Raw genomic sequence first — 20,198 nt, forward strand, 5'->3', positions numbered from 1 at the left:
ATTTGAACAAGAAATGACTGTGCTCCCACTGTGAGAGGGACACCGCTTAAGCATTTTGCATGTTTGTGTAAATATATGTTTGGCAATAACCACATAACCATAATCACTATCAGTCGAGTCGATGACTTTCAAGACGACAAAGATTCAGCAAACCAAACTACCGAGTACCCACAATGAAGTGAAACCACACTGGACCATCACAGGTCCATTTTTACACTTCTTGACCAGTTCAATTACTCCCAAGATTTTGCAATACAGAATAAATAGGATATCCTTGATTCAGAGCCTACTTCATAGAGAAGTTAGCTCAGGATCATGCCAATAAATGACAGTGCAAACATCCTTAAACATGCCATAGACGCACATACCTACTACAGGCTGTTTATTAAGGCTAGTAGTATGCATCCGGCACTCTGACACAGCAAAAACACAGTAGCTGTCAAGAAAGATCCACTGAATAACACACTGTGTGTGGTGGTAATACTATAACTGACACAAACCAGTCATGATGTTCTTATCTTCCTGCATGCACACCATATGGAAGAGCTGCTGCTTTCTTTACATCTAGAGATCTCTCTCTCACACACACTCACACTCACACACACACACAGCTAAGACTAATCAATATGTATTATCACATCTTCCAGGAGAAGTTAAAAAAAACTTGCACATTGCAAATGTGGGAACAATCTGCCTTTAATTATTCCACAGTTGAATGAATCTTTGCTTCCCTGGCTGTGGTTAGTGTAAGTAACCTTTACACAAACAAGCTGCCTCTTTACATCTCTCAATAATGCAGCAGTGAGGGTAAACTATAGTCCTCATGAAAAATGCACCTGAGCCTCACTTCACCCCAGGCTTAAGGCACTTTAATGGTGTCGTCCTCTGAAAACGAGTAAGCTAACCTAATAGCAGTTAGCTAAGCTTGCAATACCATACAAAATAGTTTACAGCAGAAACGGGCTTTTCATGTTTTAAAAGGATCATTGTTTGGCTGGTAACAAAACAGCATCTGCTTATCCACGTAAATCACTGCAGTTGGCAAGTAGAGTCACTTCCTAAGCAGCTCATACCCGCTCAACCAGTTATGTTCTAAATCTGGTGTCCTGTGGAAAAGACTTTTAAAAGGTAACCATGTATTATGGTGGGCTAGAGCTAGCAGCCGCCCCCTCCCAAAAGAAAACTTCCACAACAGTCTACAAAGTCACAGTCAGGCAAATGCATGATGTCAAGGAGCCTCAGAACCAGAGGAAAGCTGTCCAGACCTTTGGATACAAGATGCTGACACAACTCTGGCCACTTTGTTCAACCACAAAGCCTCACCACATGAGACTGCTGTACCCCGGCTAACAAGGCTAGTTAGCCAGCCAAGCTAACTAGCCTGTGTTGCTAACAACACCAAAGCCCCACGACCACACACACACACACAACGTTAGAGAGTGATAACTAACAACATACATAGGTATACTTCGGGGTCAGTTGCTTCTCTTGGTCCTTCACCCTTCTAGAAAACATCTCTTGCTTTCTGGGCGAGGGCACGGCCGTAAAGTCGCATCACAGATTCTTGAAGTAATTCCAGGATTGCCCCGAGACAAGTGGACACTGGACACAGATTCGACCGGTGTTTGACTATTATAGTTCATTTCTTGCTCTCCCCCCAGCAGGGTCTCTCCCTCGGTCCCTCCTTCGTATGATTTGAGTGGCAGTGCTAAAGGCCAATGAGCGTGCGGGACCGGAGGGAAGCCGGCTCCCTATTGGACGAGGAGCCAAAGCGCTTATGTGCTGTGGCCAGGGGGGATTTAGATGTTAAAGGCACAGCGACAGTGGGACACTGAGTGACTACTATACTAGAGCAGTGGTTTCCAAACTTTTCAGGTCCAGACCCAAATAAAAGGAGAGATTAGACATTTGCCAGGAACCCAAACGCGTGAAAATAGCAGATCTACAAACACACAACGCATCACTGCACGCCAAATTGTGATCTTGTAGATCGGCTATTTTCGGCTACTTCTTGATATATTTATGGAATTTCTCAGAATCGTTTGTTTTAAAATGTATAATGTTAAGGAAAAGAATATATATATATATATATTCTTTCTTTTTATGTAGAAAAAGAAATGGGATTTGAACTTGAGTCGTGACCCATAAAAATTGGTCTGTGACCCACAAATGGTTCTGTACTAGATCACTGTTTCTCAAAGTAAAGCAGCTGTTGAATAGGCTATTTACTTATTTAAATGTCAGGGATCATGTAGGCTCATGTTGGACATCGTGTCCCCAGGACAAACAAATCACTTTGTTTCCTACATCATTCATTTACATTACATTTTAAATTCAGGCCACGGCTTGCACCGTCTCAAATGATCCTCACAGGGTTTGCAGATGGCAAGTAAACCAACCTACTGCCGTCTTGTATAAAATACAGCATCCTTCACTTATACAGTGTTCCTGTTCCTGTTACAAATTAGTCTAACCCAGGGGTTCTCAAACTTTTTTTTTTTATTATTATTTTTTATGTCAGGGACCCCATCACTCTGACAGTGTACGTCTATTTGGTTCCATTTGTACAAGCAGAATTACAGACCTGGTTTAACCCATTCACTATTTGCTGTTATCTAAAACAGGGGTTTTCAAAATGGGGTGCCGTGACGGCAGTCCAGGGGTGCCGCGAGATAATTTGATAAACTTGAAAAAATATTTAGTATCATTTTAAACTTGAAGTACAAAGTTATTTTCAGTCAGTTCAAACCAAAATGGCTATTATCTCAATGTTTTCCTCGCAATATAATCACTAAAATATCGTCACTGTCAGGCAGAAACCTCGTATCTCCAAGTTTCAAATGTGTACATCTTTTGGTAAAGCGAAGCCCTGCTTCATCATACAAGACTGTCGCACAAAACTAGTGAACAGCCGATCTACAAGCACACAATGCCTCGCGGTATGCTATAAATATAAGGTGCTGGGATTGAACATTATAATGTAGGGGTGCCTCGGATTAAAACAATATTTATGGGATACCCTGAGACAAAAAAGTTTGGGAACCTATTGTCCAATTGTCCTCATCTTTTCCTGCTCAAACTCAAACTCACTTGCCATTTCTATTAACCTTATATGAAGCCACTTTTTTTAAGCTACTTTGCCATAGTGGAAAAGTCATAACTACAATAACATAAATTACCAACTACTAAGAAACTTACCAGTATGGTATACAATGCAATATGTATCCTTCTGTCTGCATGTTGAACAACTGATTAACTACTATATTTGCCATCTAGAAACATATTTTGCCAAATGGCTTGACCAATACAAATAATGCTCACATGACAACACCACAAAACACCCACTCAAGAAGAGACACAAATTACACAAACATGCAAAACACTTTGGCTGTGTCTTGAGTGAGAAAGCGGCATTTCCAAGCAAAGGAAACACACACAAATTTCACAACAATTGTAACACAAAATTGACATAAATCAAATAAAGAAATAGCACATTATGTGAAAAATAAATGCCCTGCACATTCAATAACTGAGTCGACACGTTAATCATGAAATCATGATGGAATAAAAGCAAAGATAAGCACAGCACAGTTTCAATTTCACTTCACATAAAATCACAAAAGCGAATCAAGTGACTATAATTCATTACTAGACAAGTTCACTAGGCTTATTCAACATTACACATACAGTAGTAATGCATCAAGCCATAAAAGAAAAACATAAAACAAGAGAGACTGGTTTTACAGACATGAATTCAGACGCCTGTTCCAACAGAGAACTCCATTGACCGTGTTCAGTTTGCTCTTAAGCCTGTGCATATGGTTAACTGAAACATTTATTTTTCTCCAGTTGGTCTCAAAGTTGGGTCTGGGGTACCCCAGGTGTCCTCTTGAGGGGGACCCCAGCTAAATGATTCATAGTTGGGACCCAAATGGACCCTTAAAACTATGTGTAACTTATCGGGGTCCGTGGCCCAATGCATGCCAAACTTGGTCCATTTTGTTTTGGGGCTTTTCGCCTTTATTTTGATAGGACAGTGGAGAGAGTGAGTGACATGCAGCAAGTCTCCCGCCGGGCTCAGGAATCAAACTTGGCCTGTTAGGCATCAAAGCCTATGTGGTACACACCTTAATCACTTGGCCATCGGCACCCCCAAATTGGGGTCCTTGAAACGTTTGAGAATTACTGTTTTTCTCAATCCAGAGACATAATCTGTGTCTGTGAAACCAGCTCAAAGACAACAGAGACGAGTGGACTTAAAGCACATACAGGATCAACAGACAATTTGTACAGTAGTTGAGTGTTGGCCTACCTCCCAGTCCTTGACATTGATGTCAGTGATGGGCTCATCGTCAGCTGTCTCCGACTCCTCATTTTTCTTGACAACCTTAAAGCCGGGCTCCCGTCCCACCCCCCTAGCCCCCTCGCCATACATATCCGGACTCCACTGAATGAAGAACACATACAGGTGCTCTGACCTGGGGGAGGGAGACAAAGGTGAAAGTTCTAAACTGAAGGTCAATTCCAAAATGCTGTATATTCATAAAAGAAAGAAAAAATCATAACAAACAGCAGAGCAGGTCATTCTTTGTTCAACCAAATGTGTTACATTACTCAGTCAGAAATGTAGGACTAAGGGTTGCACTAGAGGAAAGGTCATCATGGGGTCACCAAAATCAGTAGGGTCCATCCTGTAATCTGCCAATACAATACGATTATTAGATATATCTTCTGCAAAGCTGACAATGTGGCCTTCAATTTGCTTCATCTTCGGGGGAGCATGTGTGCCCAGCAAATACCATGATAATCCAGCCAGCCAGTAGTTTGGGGGATATTTTGTTTGGGACCATAAAGTAGTAGTACATGGATGTATTGTACATGGTAGGACATGGATGGATCCTTACAGTAGCAGTCGCAAAAAACCCCAATTAATTTTCTTTTTGTGCAAGCTGTGAGTGTTCAAATGGAAAATAACCACTTTTAAAACAAAACTATCATCACTATGATGCATGCTCTTCTATGGGAAGAACAGACAAGCAATCAGAGCAAGTGAGCGGAACGGGGAGCAGAGTGGGCAGATTTGGGTGAATTGAGCGTGGAGCGGGTTTTTAAAAGGTCAGAGCGTCAGCCTCGTCTCCTGCTCCAATTGCGCTTCAGTGCCACTAATACCATGAAGCATACCCATTCCCCAATTCACACCAGCAGCGTCGATGCTAGCCCACGACTCTAAATGCAATAAATTGGGCATGTCCGAAGTTATGAGTGGTTTGTCACCGCATGCTATTGAGCTGAAGAAATTAACTGTATGTAGCACATTTTGAAAACAAACATTTTAACTGGCAGCAGTAGATGGGACATTAATCTATATTAGGTAAATACCAAAGACATGACCTATTTATCGGCTAAAATGAATAGGTTGTTCACAAACGAGCTGCCAGAGACGCAGTAACGATTCTTTCCACTTGCACTTATCAGCTCACTTGGTGGGGCAGAGCAGTTGACGTGCCTTTCAGACAACCCAGGACCAAAGCTACGTACACCTTTTTTTAAAACTAGGGTATAACAGTAATAGAGATATAGATTGTTCATGTACAGTACAGTATTCTGTTTAGTTGTCTGTCTATCAATCTACAACTGTTAGTTTCAAACGTTTAGATTCACTACGTGCACACAGCAGTTTGTTGATTTCAACTGCAAGTTGTGTCAAATGAGTGTGTGTCTATGATACGACCAGCGAGAGCCCCGGTGCTCAGCGGAATTATCGATATTGCCCATCTTATTAAAAAGCCAATGCCTACATCTCTTAGTAAAAAATATGGTTCAAACTTGGTTGGTGTGTTTTGCGACAGTGTCACTGTCCATGGTGCTTAAGGGTTCAGAGGGGTAGTGTACAGTATACGTATACTGTAGGTCTCATCCATACATTGTGAATACAGGGTTTGTGTCAAAAGAGTACATTGTGCTACAAACATCTAGATGAGGGATTTCTAGCGGAGTGGCTGGGAATCAAACTGTGCAAAAGACAGGCACCATTGCAACAAACTGCAGTCTCTGAGACATGTACTGTAGGTGCTGTGGCAGAGAGCCTTTCAATATCATGTTTATATATGGTTCATTCTGCTCCCTTGCTGCTCTCCCTCACACAATAGTGAGGACACTTTACACATCATGCGGGTCGCCAGTCATCTAGGTCAGGCCACAGAGAACAGTGTCTGGAGAAAAGTAGGAGAATGTCAGGGGGTGGTAAGCCTGAAAACGGTTTGTAATTAGACTGCTCACACCTTACTTTGCTCCAGAAGCCTAAAAAGAATGAAAAATGATTACATTAATTTTACACGTGGATGGTAATAACACATGCAGTAAACACATTCCATAACCAACGACAGAAGCATGCAGGTAATCATGCCTGCTATTTCCCCTGATTCAAATGTGATTAGCCATCATGAGACAGGAGTGTGCGTGTTGTTGTTGATGCGTCGACACTTTTTCCAGCTGAAAATACCTTGTTTTCGTCACAAAGTATAAATTAGCCTTAACTTAAGGCCGCCACGTGCAACCTGTATTGAAAACATACAGAAGGGACCTTGTGCAGTTTAAACAACTGATCAGATTCAGCTTCCTGATTAGCCCAATTTATTTCCCCTTGCTCTGAGTGGAGGGACAGAGACAGCACTGTGTTGGAGCCAGAAACCCATGACTCAGCCTCGTCAGACCAATTCCAGCTCTGCCTCAAACAAAACCACTTTCTCAGAATATTAACTTCTAACTAAATCTATCCAAATTAAATTTACCTATTGGTTCAGGATTAACTCACTAGAACAACGTATTGAAGTACCATGGCATGTTTCCTTGGATTGAGCCGACTTTCCAATGTGAAGAGTGATAACCTAATTACAATACTGATATATCCTGCCAATTTAGCATTCAAGTTTAAGTTTAAGTTCTGAGTTGGGGGGTGGGGGCAGTCAGGCGTATTACAATTCATTTACATAAAGAAAAACACAAATTAAAAGGGCAGAGAGAGTTCACATGTTTCTCAGAGGGTGTAACATCACTTGTCAAAACACTGGCATTGGGGGGAAAGGTTGCATACCCTTGTTGTTGCGTGTCGTTGTCGGGCAGAAACCTTGTATCTCCGTGTTTCAACATTTTGTGTTTTTATTTCCCTCGTAAAATGTAATGCCCTACTTCGTTGTACAAGAGAGTCACAGAAAAGAAGAGAAAATATTTTGAAAGTTAAAGGTTAAAGTGGTTAAGTCTGTCGGTTTTATACTTCTTTAACCAATGAAACGTTTTAACAAGAGTTTGTGACTAAATAATAATGACATTGGATGCAGGTTAGTTTTTCCATTTCCATACAAGTAGTAGTAGTTTGGGATATTTATACGAGGTTTCCGCCCGACAGCCCAAGCACTGGGTGTCTGCCTGTTTCCCTGCAGAGTGGAATGAATAATAAATCACTCTGCTGTGCAATGGTGGCAGCACAGCAGAGATGGACAGAGGCAGAGCAAGAGGGTGTCTGACCCAGTGGTGGAACAAGCACTCAGGTGTTTGCCTCAAGTAAAATTAGCAATACCACAACGTAGAAATATTCTGATACATGTAAAAGGCCCATATTAAAAGTCTTACATGAGTACAAAAGTACTGACATCAAAATATACTTGCTGTACCAAAGTATGATTACTAAAAATCGGTCAAACATTTTAGCTGAAGAATAAAATAGGGCTTAAGTGTTTAATGTATGTTTTTGAATGAATCATCTAAATCTGCAAAAGGCAATACATGCTCCTTCCCGACGTCCAAACGTTTCTTGGGAAAGGGAGGTGACACAACTTCAATTTGACGTCACTGCGAACTTCTGATGGGCGGTCTCTGAACGTTTTCTCAGAACTCCCCGCAGCCCCAGATGTCCTGTTCTGACGTCAGAAGGAGCAGGTATTGCCCTTAAAGCGGTCAAATAATTGTAGTGGTGTAAAAAGTACAGTATTTGCCTCTGAGAGTATAACGTATCAAAGAATAGAAACTCTCAAGTAAATGTACCTAAAAGGTTTACTATAGTACAGACAATTTAATTTTCACCACAGGTCTGCCCCAACATAATTCCCTCAGTCGACATATTTTCTTTTAAACCACCACGAAAAAAAGCAATATCAAGATGTTCCAATGCATTTTGTCAAGGTCTGGCGGGAGGTTTAAACCATTTAGAACCGTACACATTAGTGTGCATCATTATTTTATGCTTTAACTATTGAAAAATAGCAGATATACAAGCTCGAGCTTGTAGATCTGCTATTTTTGAAAAATCGTAAAAATTAGAATTTTGACCCGATTCTATAAGTGTCTTTTGAATCCTTCTAAGATTTTTTGAAAAACCTATGTTTCTATGTCAGCAATCTGGCTATAGCCATTCTTTTCACTTAAAGGAGTGGTGACACCGGCCGAAATTTAACATTATGGTACAGTAGGTCACGTGGTCTTTGTTGAAACGGTTTGGAAAGGGGGTGGAGCTCAAATTATGCAGTACAATCAACAGCCTATTCTCTGACTCACTGGGGGCTCTGTGTTGCTGCCGACAGGCCCATACAGCTACTGTAGCTGTATGGGCCTGTCGGCAGCAACACAGAGCCCCCAGTGATAGGCTGTTGATTGTACTGCATCATTTGATTGGATAATTTAACATGGGGGTACATGACATCATTAAAAAAAATGCTAATTTGATAGCCATAATTAGCTGTTTTGGCCGTGTCACGCCCCCTTTAAATGGAGATCAGTTGGTCTGTTCTTGAGAGACTATCAGTGGTTCTCAAACTTTTTCATGTGAAGGACCCCCAAAATGATATGCATTTGGCCACGGACCCCCATCTCAAAATATCTAGTTCCAGGGACCACCCAGAAGCAAAATTCGAGTTACAAACGTTCGCTTTGAAAATACAAAGATTTGCACACATTTTCACGACTTTTTCAAAAATAGCAGATCTACAAGCTCGCAGCGCGGCACTCGTGCCGCGCTGTGAGCTTGTATATCTGCTATTTTTCACTGGTTAAACCATCCAATAACTCTAGGCCTAAATGGGTTTTAAGCAAAGGTCTGACCTCTCCTGTGGCACTGAGAACCAGTACTCGTGCTTCTTGCCCCGCTGGGCGTACTGCTGCATGGACGCGCTGGCATTGGAAACAAAGGTCTTCTTCATGGGTTTCCCCACCCGCAGACACAGGAACTTGTGGGTCCGGTGCTTCCGCCTCTCCACAGGCCCTGTATAAGGAAACAATCATAATTTACTCAGAGGCAGGGTTAGCGTTCACCGGTGATTCGGACTGCTGGCCGCTCGCTAGGGCTGCGAATCTTTGGGTATCCCACGATTCGATTCAGAATCGATTCTTGGGGTCACGATTCACGATTTTTTTTTTGCGATTCTTTCAAATCCAAACGATTCGAATTCAGAAACGATTATTTTCCGATTTAAAAACAATTCTCGATTCAAAACGATTCGATTTCAAAACGATTCTCGATTTCAAAACGATTCTCTACTCAATTCATAGGATAAGGATATCAGGATCTACTCCAGTCTGCTGGCATGAAAGCAGAGTGCATTTACGTAGCTTTTATAATTGTAAAGGTTTTATCAACTTATTGCAATAATGTAAACAAACAAAGGCAAATCCAAGACAACATGTCTGATTTATTCATGCTTGCACACATTCTTTTAACTTGTACAAACACCCCTACCGCTCACGGCTCGAAACAACAGCACATCGAAACATCACTACATGCCCAATAAAAACTAGACTAAAATGTTAGGGAGGGAGTGGGACTAGTGGAGAAGAGATGCAGTAGAACTAAAAGACAAGTAATTTCATTTTTGGTTGCGCTCTGAAAACAGCAGATCCTCGGCTATTTTCTGCCAAATTCAGCTGAAAAGACATCTGGCAAGAAAATTGCCAACTGTGTTAATGTGTAACTTAATAGGCTTATAAATTATAATGTATCTGCTCCATCATTGGGGCACGGATAGATCTGACTATAATTGCACTTGTGCATTCAATTAAATTAATTTGTAAATAAAAAAGTAAATTGTGTAAACTAGAAGCATTGCTCTTGGGGCGTCTCGGCCTACTGATCAAGGCGCATACCACATAGGCACTGCCACATAGGCATGGTTGCCGCGGTGTCGCCGGTTCGATTCCCGATCCGGACGACCGTTGCCGCATGTCACTCCGGACGACCTTTGCCGCATGTCACTCCCCATCTCTCTCTCCCCATTTCCTGTCAGTCTACTGTCTATCAATAAAGGCATAAAAGCCCCAAAAAATACATAAAAAAATAAGAAAAAAATAAAAAAAGCATTGCTCTTCCGGGCACAGGTCTCCGCCAGGTCAGGTATGTTATTGTGGCCTCCTGGTGGCGCTATTATAGGCCAATATGAAAAGGGTGCCATGTCTTCCCGTGCCTGTAATGGTAATCGGACATGCATTCATGATTTGAGGCATTTTGTTCCAAAAATGTGTTTTGCCAAAGTCGACCTGCAAGTGGCGCTATAACAGCCCAATGTGAAAAGGGTGGTATTTGTTCCTTGACCTAGTGGGAATGTGCATGAAAAATGACATGAAAATCGCACGCTGCGTTCATGATTTGAGGCATTTTGTTCAAAATAGACCAATCCTGCAAAATTTGAAGCCAATGAGAAATGTCGCAGCTTGTCTCCGTCTGTCTGTGTCAGTCAGTCTATACACATTTTTACAGTCTATGGATTGGTTCCCTTGTCACTGTGACATCACAGGTGACATCACATATGTAAAAGTCCATATATGGGTATTCCCCAGAATCCCTTTTATGCCCATATATGAAGATCCCTGATGTCATCGATATATCACTGGCCAGATGGCCAAGTCATGGCCCATATCTGTGTGGCTGGTTCAGATAGGGATCTCCATGTACGGGCATAAAATATATTGTATGCATATGGATACATATTATTATTAATAAAGGATAAAATAAAATAAAAAGCCCATATATGGGCATTCCCAGAAACAAAATCCCTTTTATGCCCATATATGAAGATTTCTGATGTCATCACTGGACCAAGAGCCTGCTTTACTCTGATTTACACCCTACCTTCCCCGAAAACCTCAATATTGTCTGTCTGTCTGTCTGTCTGTCTGTCTGTCTGTCTGTCTGTCTGTCTGTCTGTCTGTCTGTCTGTCTGTCTGTCTGTCTGTCTGTCTGTCTGTCTGTCTGTCTGTCTGTCTGTCTGTCTGTCTGTCTGTCTGTCTGTCTGTCTGTCTGTCTGTCTGTCTGTCTGAAACAGCATTTCTCCTCAGTGGCTGGAGCAATTGATCTGAAATCGCATCACAATTAGCATATGAACACACCTGACATAACTGTGAAGCCCGTTTGTCACTTTCACAAATCATATGCTGTATATTAGCATTTTTATGGTGTATCTACTATCTATTCTGCATCTAGCATGAGGCATATCTATTCTTCATCTAGCATGAGGCAACATGTCTAACCAGCTCTCTCTGTGTGTGTGTGTGTGTGTGTGTGTGTGTGTGTGTGTGTGTGTGTGTGTGTGTGTGTGTGTGTGTGTGTGTGTGTGTGTGTGTGTGTAGGTAGGCGGGTGTGTGTGCAGGCGGGTGGGCGGGCGGGCGGGAACACAGTATCTCTGTAGCCATTAAACGAAACGGGTATTTCTTACATTGATGCTCCTACATATTATCATGCAAGCACCAGTTAAAGTTACTTTCCATCCCTCATATACTGTGTGCACAGTGCACATCCCATAACCCACACTGCACATCATTTCGGAGCTCATATCTTTGAACGGGTAAGGGCTAGTATTAATAAAGGATAAAATAAATAAAATGTCCCTATACAGTAAGGGCATTCCCAGATGATGCCCTGTTAGGGTAACCCCTTATGCCCATATATGGAGATCCCAGGCATCAAACCCAGGCCCTAACTTGCCAAGGCCCTGCTTGGCCCATATATGGAGATCACTGTCCCAATGTCATTAATATTAAGGACATATCTGGGAATGCCCATATTTGGTAATGCCCATATATGGGGATGTTCTGACATAACATTGTTGACTATCATGCAGGGGTCTCCATATGGGTAACTGGTCCGATATACATCACTGGCCAGATGGCCCAGAAGTCGCATGTCGCCCTGAGACGTCTTACTAATACAGATACTGTGTACTGATCTGCGTGATTTTTGGATAAAATCTGAAAGATTAATATCAAACAATGTGTTTCCACCTCATGGAGGCGCTAGAACAGAGCCATGTGACAATTGTGAGGCAGAGGTTCTGAATTGGCATCCAGGGAGTGTGTGTGTGTGTGTGTGTGTGTGTGTGTGTGTGTGTGTGTGTGTGTGTGTGTGTGTGTGTGTGTGTGTGTGTGTGTGTGTGTGTGTGTGTGTGTGTGTGTGTGTGTGTGTGTGTGTTTGGCAACAGCGGCGAAGACTGGCTGGTGTACAGTCGGATGTGTGCACGTACGGACGGACAGGGTGCAAAACATACTCTCTCTCCTCATGCCTTCGGCCTTGCGGAGACCATTAATGTGTTGCTCAGATTTATTCATAAAAATATCAATCTTAGACTTTCTTTTAGCTGCAATTCCGGTGGTGCAAAACGGTCTTGGAATCAGATACAAATAAAAGGTGATGCTTTTATACGTGTTGATTGGGCTGTCTTCTAAAAATCGGCGAATCGACGAGTCGTTTTAAGCCCCGGGAATCAACGGCAATTGTTTGAATCGACACAACGCGTTCCGTTAAGAGGAGAAGCAAGCTGTCAAAAGCCCATATTAAATAACCTGCCACAGCAAAAACGCATGTCCAAGAAGTAAACAATCAAGGGCTACTAAAGTCAGATTAACATACACAAGTGTAGGCTACTAGTTACATTTTCTAATAAAGTGCTTCTGAATTGTTCCAGTGTTTTTGTAATCCATGCTGTTTGTGTTTCGCTGTGTTTTTGTCCATGACATGTCCACACTGCTAGCTCTAGCTGTAACGTGCATGGGCTGTGCCTCCCCCTGTGCACGATCCGTTGATTCTGAATCTGTTCGACACTGACTCATTACCCAGTCAGTGCTCTGTGTCCCGCGAAGAGAGCCGAATCGTTCGCGAATGTCTCATCTCTACTGCGCTGCTTGCCAACGGGCAGAGTTGAACAGCGGAGAAGTTGTATTTGTTTTAACTGTGTTATCGGTGTGCACTGCTGTGCAGATAACGTACTCGGTGTTGTGCTCACGCACCGATAACACCGAAAACACTGTGTATTCAATTCATCTTAATGTATTATTGTATTATGATTTTCTTTTTCTTTTTTACACAAAGTATAAAACGATTCGTCGACGCGTCGGAATGAACCCCTCGACTCGATTCGACAATAGCGCATAGCAGTGGTGCGGCAGATAGAAAACACCCATAGGTTTTCATATGTTAAATTGCATAGCAGGCCGGTGCTGCTACACTGTTATATTACAGGGTGTAATATAACCCTGAAAACCCAGGATTAAACCTGAAGCTACTCCACTAGCCCCAATCCTGCTTCTAGTAGACACTGTAGATCCATCTATCCATCTTTCTAGTACCTGCCCAATATCTCAACACAAATGAACACCTATGCTTTGGACAGAGGAATTAGACAACACTTTCCACCATGTTTAAAACACCAAAAGAGGGGATATCATGTGTTAGAATGTTGTGCCATTCTTACAGTAGAGTTCCAGAGATTTGTACAATCTATGCAAAGGGTATGCAAAGGAACATTATTGAAGATGTCCTGGTGTCTTGTAGTGGCCCAATACCTCACTAGGAAGACACTGTATGTCGGTTTTCCCTTTAAGTTCATTTCATTTTCATCAACAACATACAACTGCAAATTTAGAAATAGTAAATGTAAACTCCATCTTCTTAATAAACGGTACTCGTGATATGTTATGTATTTATGTGAGCTAATTTTCTTCCTCCTGTTTACTGGCAACTTCAACTGGCATTAGTAATTTTGCAGCAGAAACGGAGCAGATGACAGACATAAGTGGAGTAACACACCCTAATTGATAGTGGCACGGAGTCTTATGCCCCTGCAAGGGCGTCACGGGGGGGGGGGGGGGGGGGGGGGAGTGGGGCTGAGTTACTAGGGCCCAAGGTGGAGGGGCCTTAATTATTTTATACTTTTGAAAAATAGCAGACCTACTGTAGCTTGTAGATCTGCTATTTAAAAACGTTTTTGAATATATGTATTTTTTAAGCGAACATTATTTTGTAACTCAAATTCTGCTTCTGTGGTGGGGGGCTTGGGTCCCTGGAACTAAATATTTTGAGATCCTCTTTTGGTCTTTTGGGGGTCCTTGTTTGAGCACCACTGACATAGAAACATATGTTTTTCAAAAAACCTTCATTCAAAGACTTGCAAAAGTTTTCAAGATTTTTCGAAAATAGCAGATCTACAAGCTCGCAGTGCGGCACTCGGTGCCGCGCTGTGAGCTTCTATATGTGCTATTTTTAAAGCACAAAATAGTTCCTCCCTATGAAGAGAATTCATGGGGGGGCCCACAGTGAATGCTTGTACCCAGGGCCCAGAATTTGGTGCAACACCCCTGCCCTAATTGAGAGTGGCACAGAGACGTATGCCCCTGGTACATTATCAATGGAGCATTAGAGGGGAAAAAGATCTCATTGTCAGTGACACAACACTGGGACACATCCTGAGCCCCTGGGTGGACTGCGCTGCATAAAAAGCCATGATGATGGCCACAAATACATTAATCTAGTTAGACAACTCTGCTCAGTGGGACAAATTACATTTTCAAAGTGCATTCGTTGGGAATGTAGTGCAGCTTGTTTTTGAAGTTTCTCTCATTGCCTGTGTGGGCTGAGCTAATGTGTTGAGAATAAAGGGCAGCCCTGCTGAGATGTCCGTGAATATGAACTACTGTTTCAGCGCAGCTCTCTGTGGGATAATGATGAAAAGGAAACAGATCTCGCTCTCTTTCTCGTTGCAGGAAGAAGGGTCTTTTTGAGTACAATCTGTGTGTGTGAGAGTACAACCCATTATGTGGAAGCCAGTAAAATAGTACGACATACAAACATGGACTTTTTCATCAGATAAGAAGATGGATATCGCGGCCACCATACAGACATTGACTTTTTCATCAGATAAGAAGACAGATAGCGCAACAACAAGACAGCAATTTAACTTAAACACTGCATGACAACAAACAGTTGTAGGAATTCAGTATTTACTGAAATACATATGAAACCAAAAGACCATGGAGGGAAGGCTGTAAAATGTAAACAGTTAACAGGGCCTCTTTGAATGCTCCCTCTGAAGGGGTTTTGATGTGGGCTCTAATCGCCACTATGCTTCTCCCTCAGGCGTTAGGTATGTATTTGTGTTGTTGTGTTTGATGGGCTTTAGCTTATCGCCTGGAGGAGAGCATGTGGCCCAGACCACAAGTGGCCAAGATCAAAGAGCTGTATAAGAGGCCCATAAAGCCCAGCTCGCACCGCTAAGGTGATAATAACAGTCAGAATGTGATTTCCTCTCCTTTTTTATTCCAATTACTAGGGCTGAGGTGCGTAGTTGCAACATAAAGGTTATCTGGACCTAACAGGAGACAGTTGATTCAAGAAGCAGTCAGGAAGGCAAAACTTTGCTTTGAATACGTGGTTGAGAGTCTAAAGACACTATTTCAGATCCTATGTTTTCCAGCCAAACGGTTTTGAAAGAGATGTCAGCTTTGCCTGCGTATTACTGACAAAAAAGGAGACCCTACAATGACAAAATCTGCATATAATACACTTTAAAACATCCACACTGACTGCTTCTCTGAGTTGACACGGATATACGGAGACAGTTTACCTTCTGCAGAGTTCTGCGTGCCCTCCTTCTGCACCTCCTCGACATTCTCCTTTTGCTCTGTGGCTTGTTGCATAGTGTCTGTTTTTGACTTTTCTGTCTCCTCCTTGACGCCCCCTTCTGGGCTGGCTGAGACCGTGAGGTCTGTGGCACCAGGGGCGGCCGAGCTTTGGGACCCTGGGCAAGAGGAGCTACTGCTGGGGCCCTGGGTGTGGCTAGTACTGCTGCTGCTGCTGCTGCTGCTGGTGGTGGTGGGTGTGCTTGGTGGCTTCTCTACACTGTGCTGCTTCGACCCCATAGGGGACTGACTCTGGTTATCACTGGCAGTGTTGGGTGGATTGTCCTCCACTGTGGCCGAGGCGTTCCCCGTGTCAGGCTCCTCCGGCTGACTGACTGACCCACGGGCACTTCCCGGGGCACTCGACGGGGCCTGGGGGCGGGTGCCGGAGGCTTCCCCCTGGGTGACTGTCTGTACGGACTCTGTGGAGGCACCGGAGGACTTGTCCAGTCGGAGGTCCTCGGTGGACGCCTGCTCTTCTTCCCGGATGGGTGAGAGCTCGGACTCGGTGAACACGTCTTCAGAGATGGAGCCTTCGGTGCTGCGTGGGGCCGTGCTGCCGCTGTCATTGGCCCCCATGTCCCTCAGCCGCTGCTCTGCATCCCTCTGCTGCGACGGGTGTCTTTCAGCTGGAAGAGGCTCCAGGTCACTGTCAACAACAGCAGGGAGAGAGGACACATTATCCATATCAATACTGCAATGTAGAAATACTTCTGTTACAAGTAAAAGTCTGGAATTCAAAATGTACTCCAGTAAAAGTACGAAAGTGTTGGCATCAAAATGTACTTAAAGTAGCAAAAGTAACAGTACAAAATGTTTGAAAATAGAAGATCTACAAGCTCAAAGCTTTAAGATCAGCTATTTTCAAATAGCCAAGGTATAAAATACGGCTAAAGTGGTTTATGTATGTTTATAATATTATAATTTATATCTGCAAAGTATCTAGTAACTAAAGTTTTCAAATTGGAAATACTCATGTAAAGTACAAATACCTCAAAATTGTACTTAAGTACAGTAGTACTTTAAAACACTGATTATCGATGTGTTATAAGATTGATTTCCAAATGCTACTGTCTTATTATGCACATTGGCAGATCCAGCTCTCTAGTTAAAGGGGGCCTGTCACCTAAAGGGTAGTCTCTCGTTTACAGACTTCCGCAAAGAGCGACCAAACTTTTCCTTGACGATGGCTAGCCAGATTGCCTAAAGGGTTACTGTCACTTTAAGAATCATCTTAAAAAACAAGTTAACATTTTTATGATGTCATTGTGGGGATGCACAATTATAAGCCAATCAAATTAATTGTCTGTATAACCTGACTGTATGAGTACTTACTGTACTGGTCAGCTGTTGTTGGGGAGCGAGGGGCAGATTACACTGTGACATGAGCTTCAAAGTGTTTCAGACCGTTTTCAGAGAAGCTCGTGTTGCAGTGTAATCTGCCCCTCAACCCCTTTAGGTGACAGTACCCCTTTAACACTCGGTTTAGAGTAAAAAATTAGGTGACATTCAGACAGACAAAAGCAGCAAACCATGGGTTCAAAAAAAGGATTCCCAGCCGTGCATGTCTCTGACGACACCCACTCACTGGTACACTGCTGTGAGGCACTTGTTGTTCAGATGAGAGTGAGAAACGGAGGGGCGAGAGAGAGAGAGAGAGAGAGAGAGAGAGCTAGCTGAAATAAAACAGCTGAACTGGGCAGGGCCAATAAACATTTGCCATCAAGATAATGGCTCCGTGGGCAACACTCAACCAGCTAACCCCCCCCCCCCCCCCCTTTAGTTGCGATGCCCAAGTGGATCTCAGGGACGCAGCATCAGAGGCTTTTAAGTGTTTTTTTTTTTTTTTGCATAAACGGACTGTGTGAGAGGTCGGGAAACATAGGAGGGGGAACGCTTAATTCATTAACCTCAGCATAAATGCCACTTCATTTTCTTTGTTTTGCAAGAGGGTTAATAAGAATTAAAACGCTTGGTTTGGCTGCTGATGGCATCTCAGTGAGGCTTGTGCACACAGGAGTGAACGGCTAGGGGTGCATTTCTGTCAGGGTGTGTGAGAGGGAGAGAGTGACAGAAAGAGGGGGGAACACTGAGAATTTAATTGAGACAATATTTGTGTACACAGCAACATTTACTGTTTGTTAGGGGTGTAACGATACATTTTAACAGTGATACGATACAAATTGCGATAAGATGCGATTAGGGATGTCACTAACGGTTAATTTGGTAACCGGTTAACCGTCAGCATTAACCGGTTAATTAATGTTTTTTAATTATTATTATTTTCAACTTTTTTTGCTGCGCAGTTGAGATGAGGATGCAAAATGCGCCACTCGCCAAAAACATGATCGCTCCCGCCCCCAAGATAACATCCACCAAGTACTCCTACACATAAAAAACTGGGGGCGAGCGTTCCGTATAACTAAGCAGCGTTCTCTCTTCTCGTTGCGAACTTGCGATGCCGTTTGACGACATGGCACACGGCACAATGTATTCTGGTTGAATAAATCACCTCGGAAGCCTTTCCCCTCGACAACACTAGTACCTTGGAATAATAATATCTTTGGCTATCTGTCAAATCATCTTTTCTGCACATGTAGTGCATCACAACGGTGGCGAAGTTTCATTTCACAGTTAGTTCTCCTCCACAGCGTTAGACCACAGCTTGTTTAAAGGTGAAGTCTGCCACTGCTCTCTGACCGGGTCTCGCATTACCGTGATTTGACAACACTGATGTTGACGACGAGGGATACGTATATGTGTTTTATCGCCAATCTTGACAAAATCATCGGCCATTAGATTTCCAAGCGAGCTTTGCAAGGCGAGGAGGAGGACACCAAAGCAGCAGTCTGTTTAACAAAATCACATCCCCACCAGTATCCAGGACCGCCGACATCCCTAGATGCAATACAAAGCCAAAACGGTACTATATTTTGCTTTTGCAAACGATATAGTAGATCGTAAAATCGATTTTTCGATTCAGTACCTATATCATTACACCTCTACTGTTTATGTAAAAAAGAAAGAAAAAAAGGCAGAGTTTGATGTCATCTTACTATAGTTCTATAAATGCACAGTCACATATTCTGCATTCTTGCTGAAAGCTGCTCCCCCACACCTGCCAAGAGGAACTGCTTTACATCTGGATGAATACTACTAGTACTACAGTATTTGGGGGCATCCTTTCTTACTCGGGTAAGGTCTCTCTGATCTTGGAGTCGGTGATCTCCTTGTAGACAGCAGCGGACTGGACCTCTTCCAGGGGACACATGATACCGTACTCCTCACAGCCGTGGGCCTGTACCAGGGGGTCCATCCTGTGAGGGTCGAACATGATGTTGTTGGGTGTCACTAGCAGAACACCGCTCACCGCACCCTGAGGTGGAAGGAAGGAAGGAAGGAAGGCAAGGAACGCAGAGGGTGAGACATGGACTGCAAGCAAAGACAGACAGCTGAAGAAGGCAAGTTAATGATTCAGCGGACAGTCTACAGTACTGATGTAGCGATGAGATGTTCTATTCAACCAAAAACATATTAATCAAAGAACATCAGCACTGACCACAACAATGTTTTCATTTGGAGCCAGTGACTGAATCAACAGTGGCTCAATACCATGGAGCTGTGCTGTCTTGAGAGTCAGACAGCAGGCTTGTAGCAGTTTGCCTGTGTAGTTGCCAGGGTGCCAATCAGAGTCTTACCCCCCCGGCTCCACCGGAGCCATCAAGCGTCACGTCAGTGTCAACGCTGGGAACACTCGCGTTTTAATCAATGAAGGTGCTCCACTGCCGACGTCGACGTCGGACGCCCACGTTCGCCCTGGTTCATTTTTTTACGATGTCCGACGCCAGCACAACGCCGTCTTTTTGGTGGAGCCCTGGCCTTAGTCTCACAAAAATGTGTAAATAATAATACCATCAACAACCGTAAAAGGGACTCACACAATAGTATCAACCCCTGAAACAAACAGTAAACACACAATACCACAGAATACACACACAGTGAACGTTGTTTGCCAACGGTGTAGTAAATTGACTCGTAGTTAGGGATGGGTATCGTTTGGAGTCCGGTTTCTGGTTATGCTTATCAGTTCCGGTTCCTAACAGTTCCCTATTTTGGTTTCAAAATGGTTTAGTTTTTACACAAAACATAATTTGTTTTAATTTAATTTTAATGTTTAGTTTACAGTTCTAATGAATCATGTAAATGAAATCATATTTCAATGTATTCAGGGATACTCTTATTCTGAAGAGATTAAGAAATCGACCACC

At 43.0% G+C, this 20,198-nt stretch overlaps 1 protein-coding gene across 4 annotated transcripts in view; it reads right to left on the reverse strand.

Moving 5' to 3' along the window:
* oxr1a (oxidation resistance 1a) overlaps nucleotides 1-20,198 on the reverse strand; it is a 97,516-nt gene that overhangs the window by 9,478 nt on the left and 67,840 nt on the right. For all 4 annotated transcript variants that reach the window (XM_080752688.1, XM_080752689.1, XM_080752687.1 and 1 more), the window contains 4 exons: nucleotides 19,122-19,306; nucleotides 15,876-16,579; nucleotides 9,094-9,253; nucleotides 4,313-4,478 (listed from right to left, as the gene is read on the reverse strand). In XM_080752688.1, the coding sequence (XP_080608814.1) occupies nucleotides 4,313-4,478; nucleotides 9,094-9,253; nucleotides 15,876-16,579; nucleotides 19,122-19,306 (1,215 nt within the window). The remainder of the gene's footprint in view (nucleotides 1-4,312; nucleotides 4,479-9,093; nucleotides 9,254-15,875; nucleotides 16,580-19,121; nucleotides 19,307-20,198) is intronic.

The sequence above is a fragment of the Nannobrachium achirus genome (assembly GCF_963921795.1).
Source record: "Nannobrachium achirus genome assembly, chromosome: 2".
Classification (NCBI taxonomy): Eukaryota; Metazoa; Chordata; class Actinopteri; order Myctophiformes; family Myctophidae; genus Nannobrachium; species Nannobrachium achirus.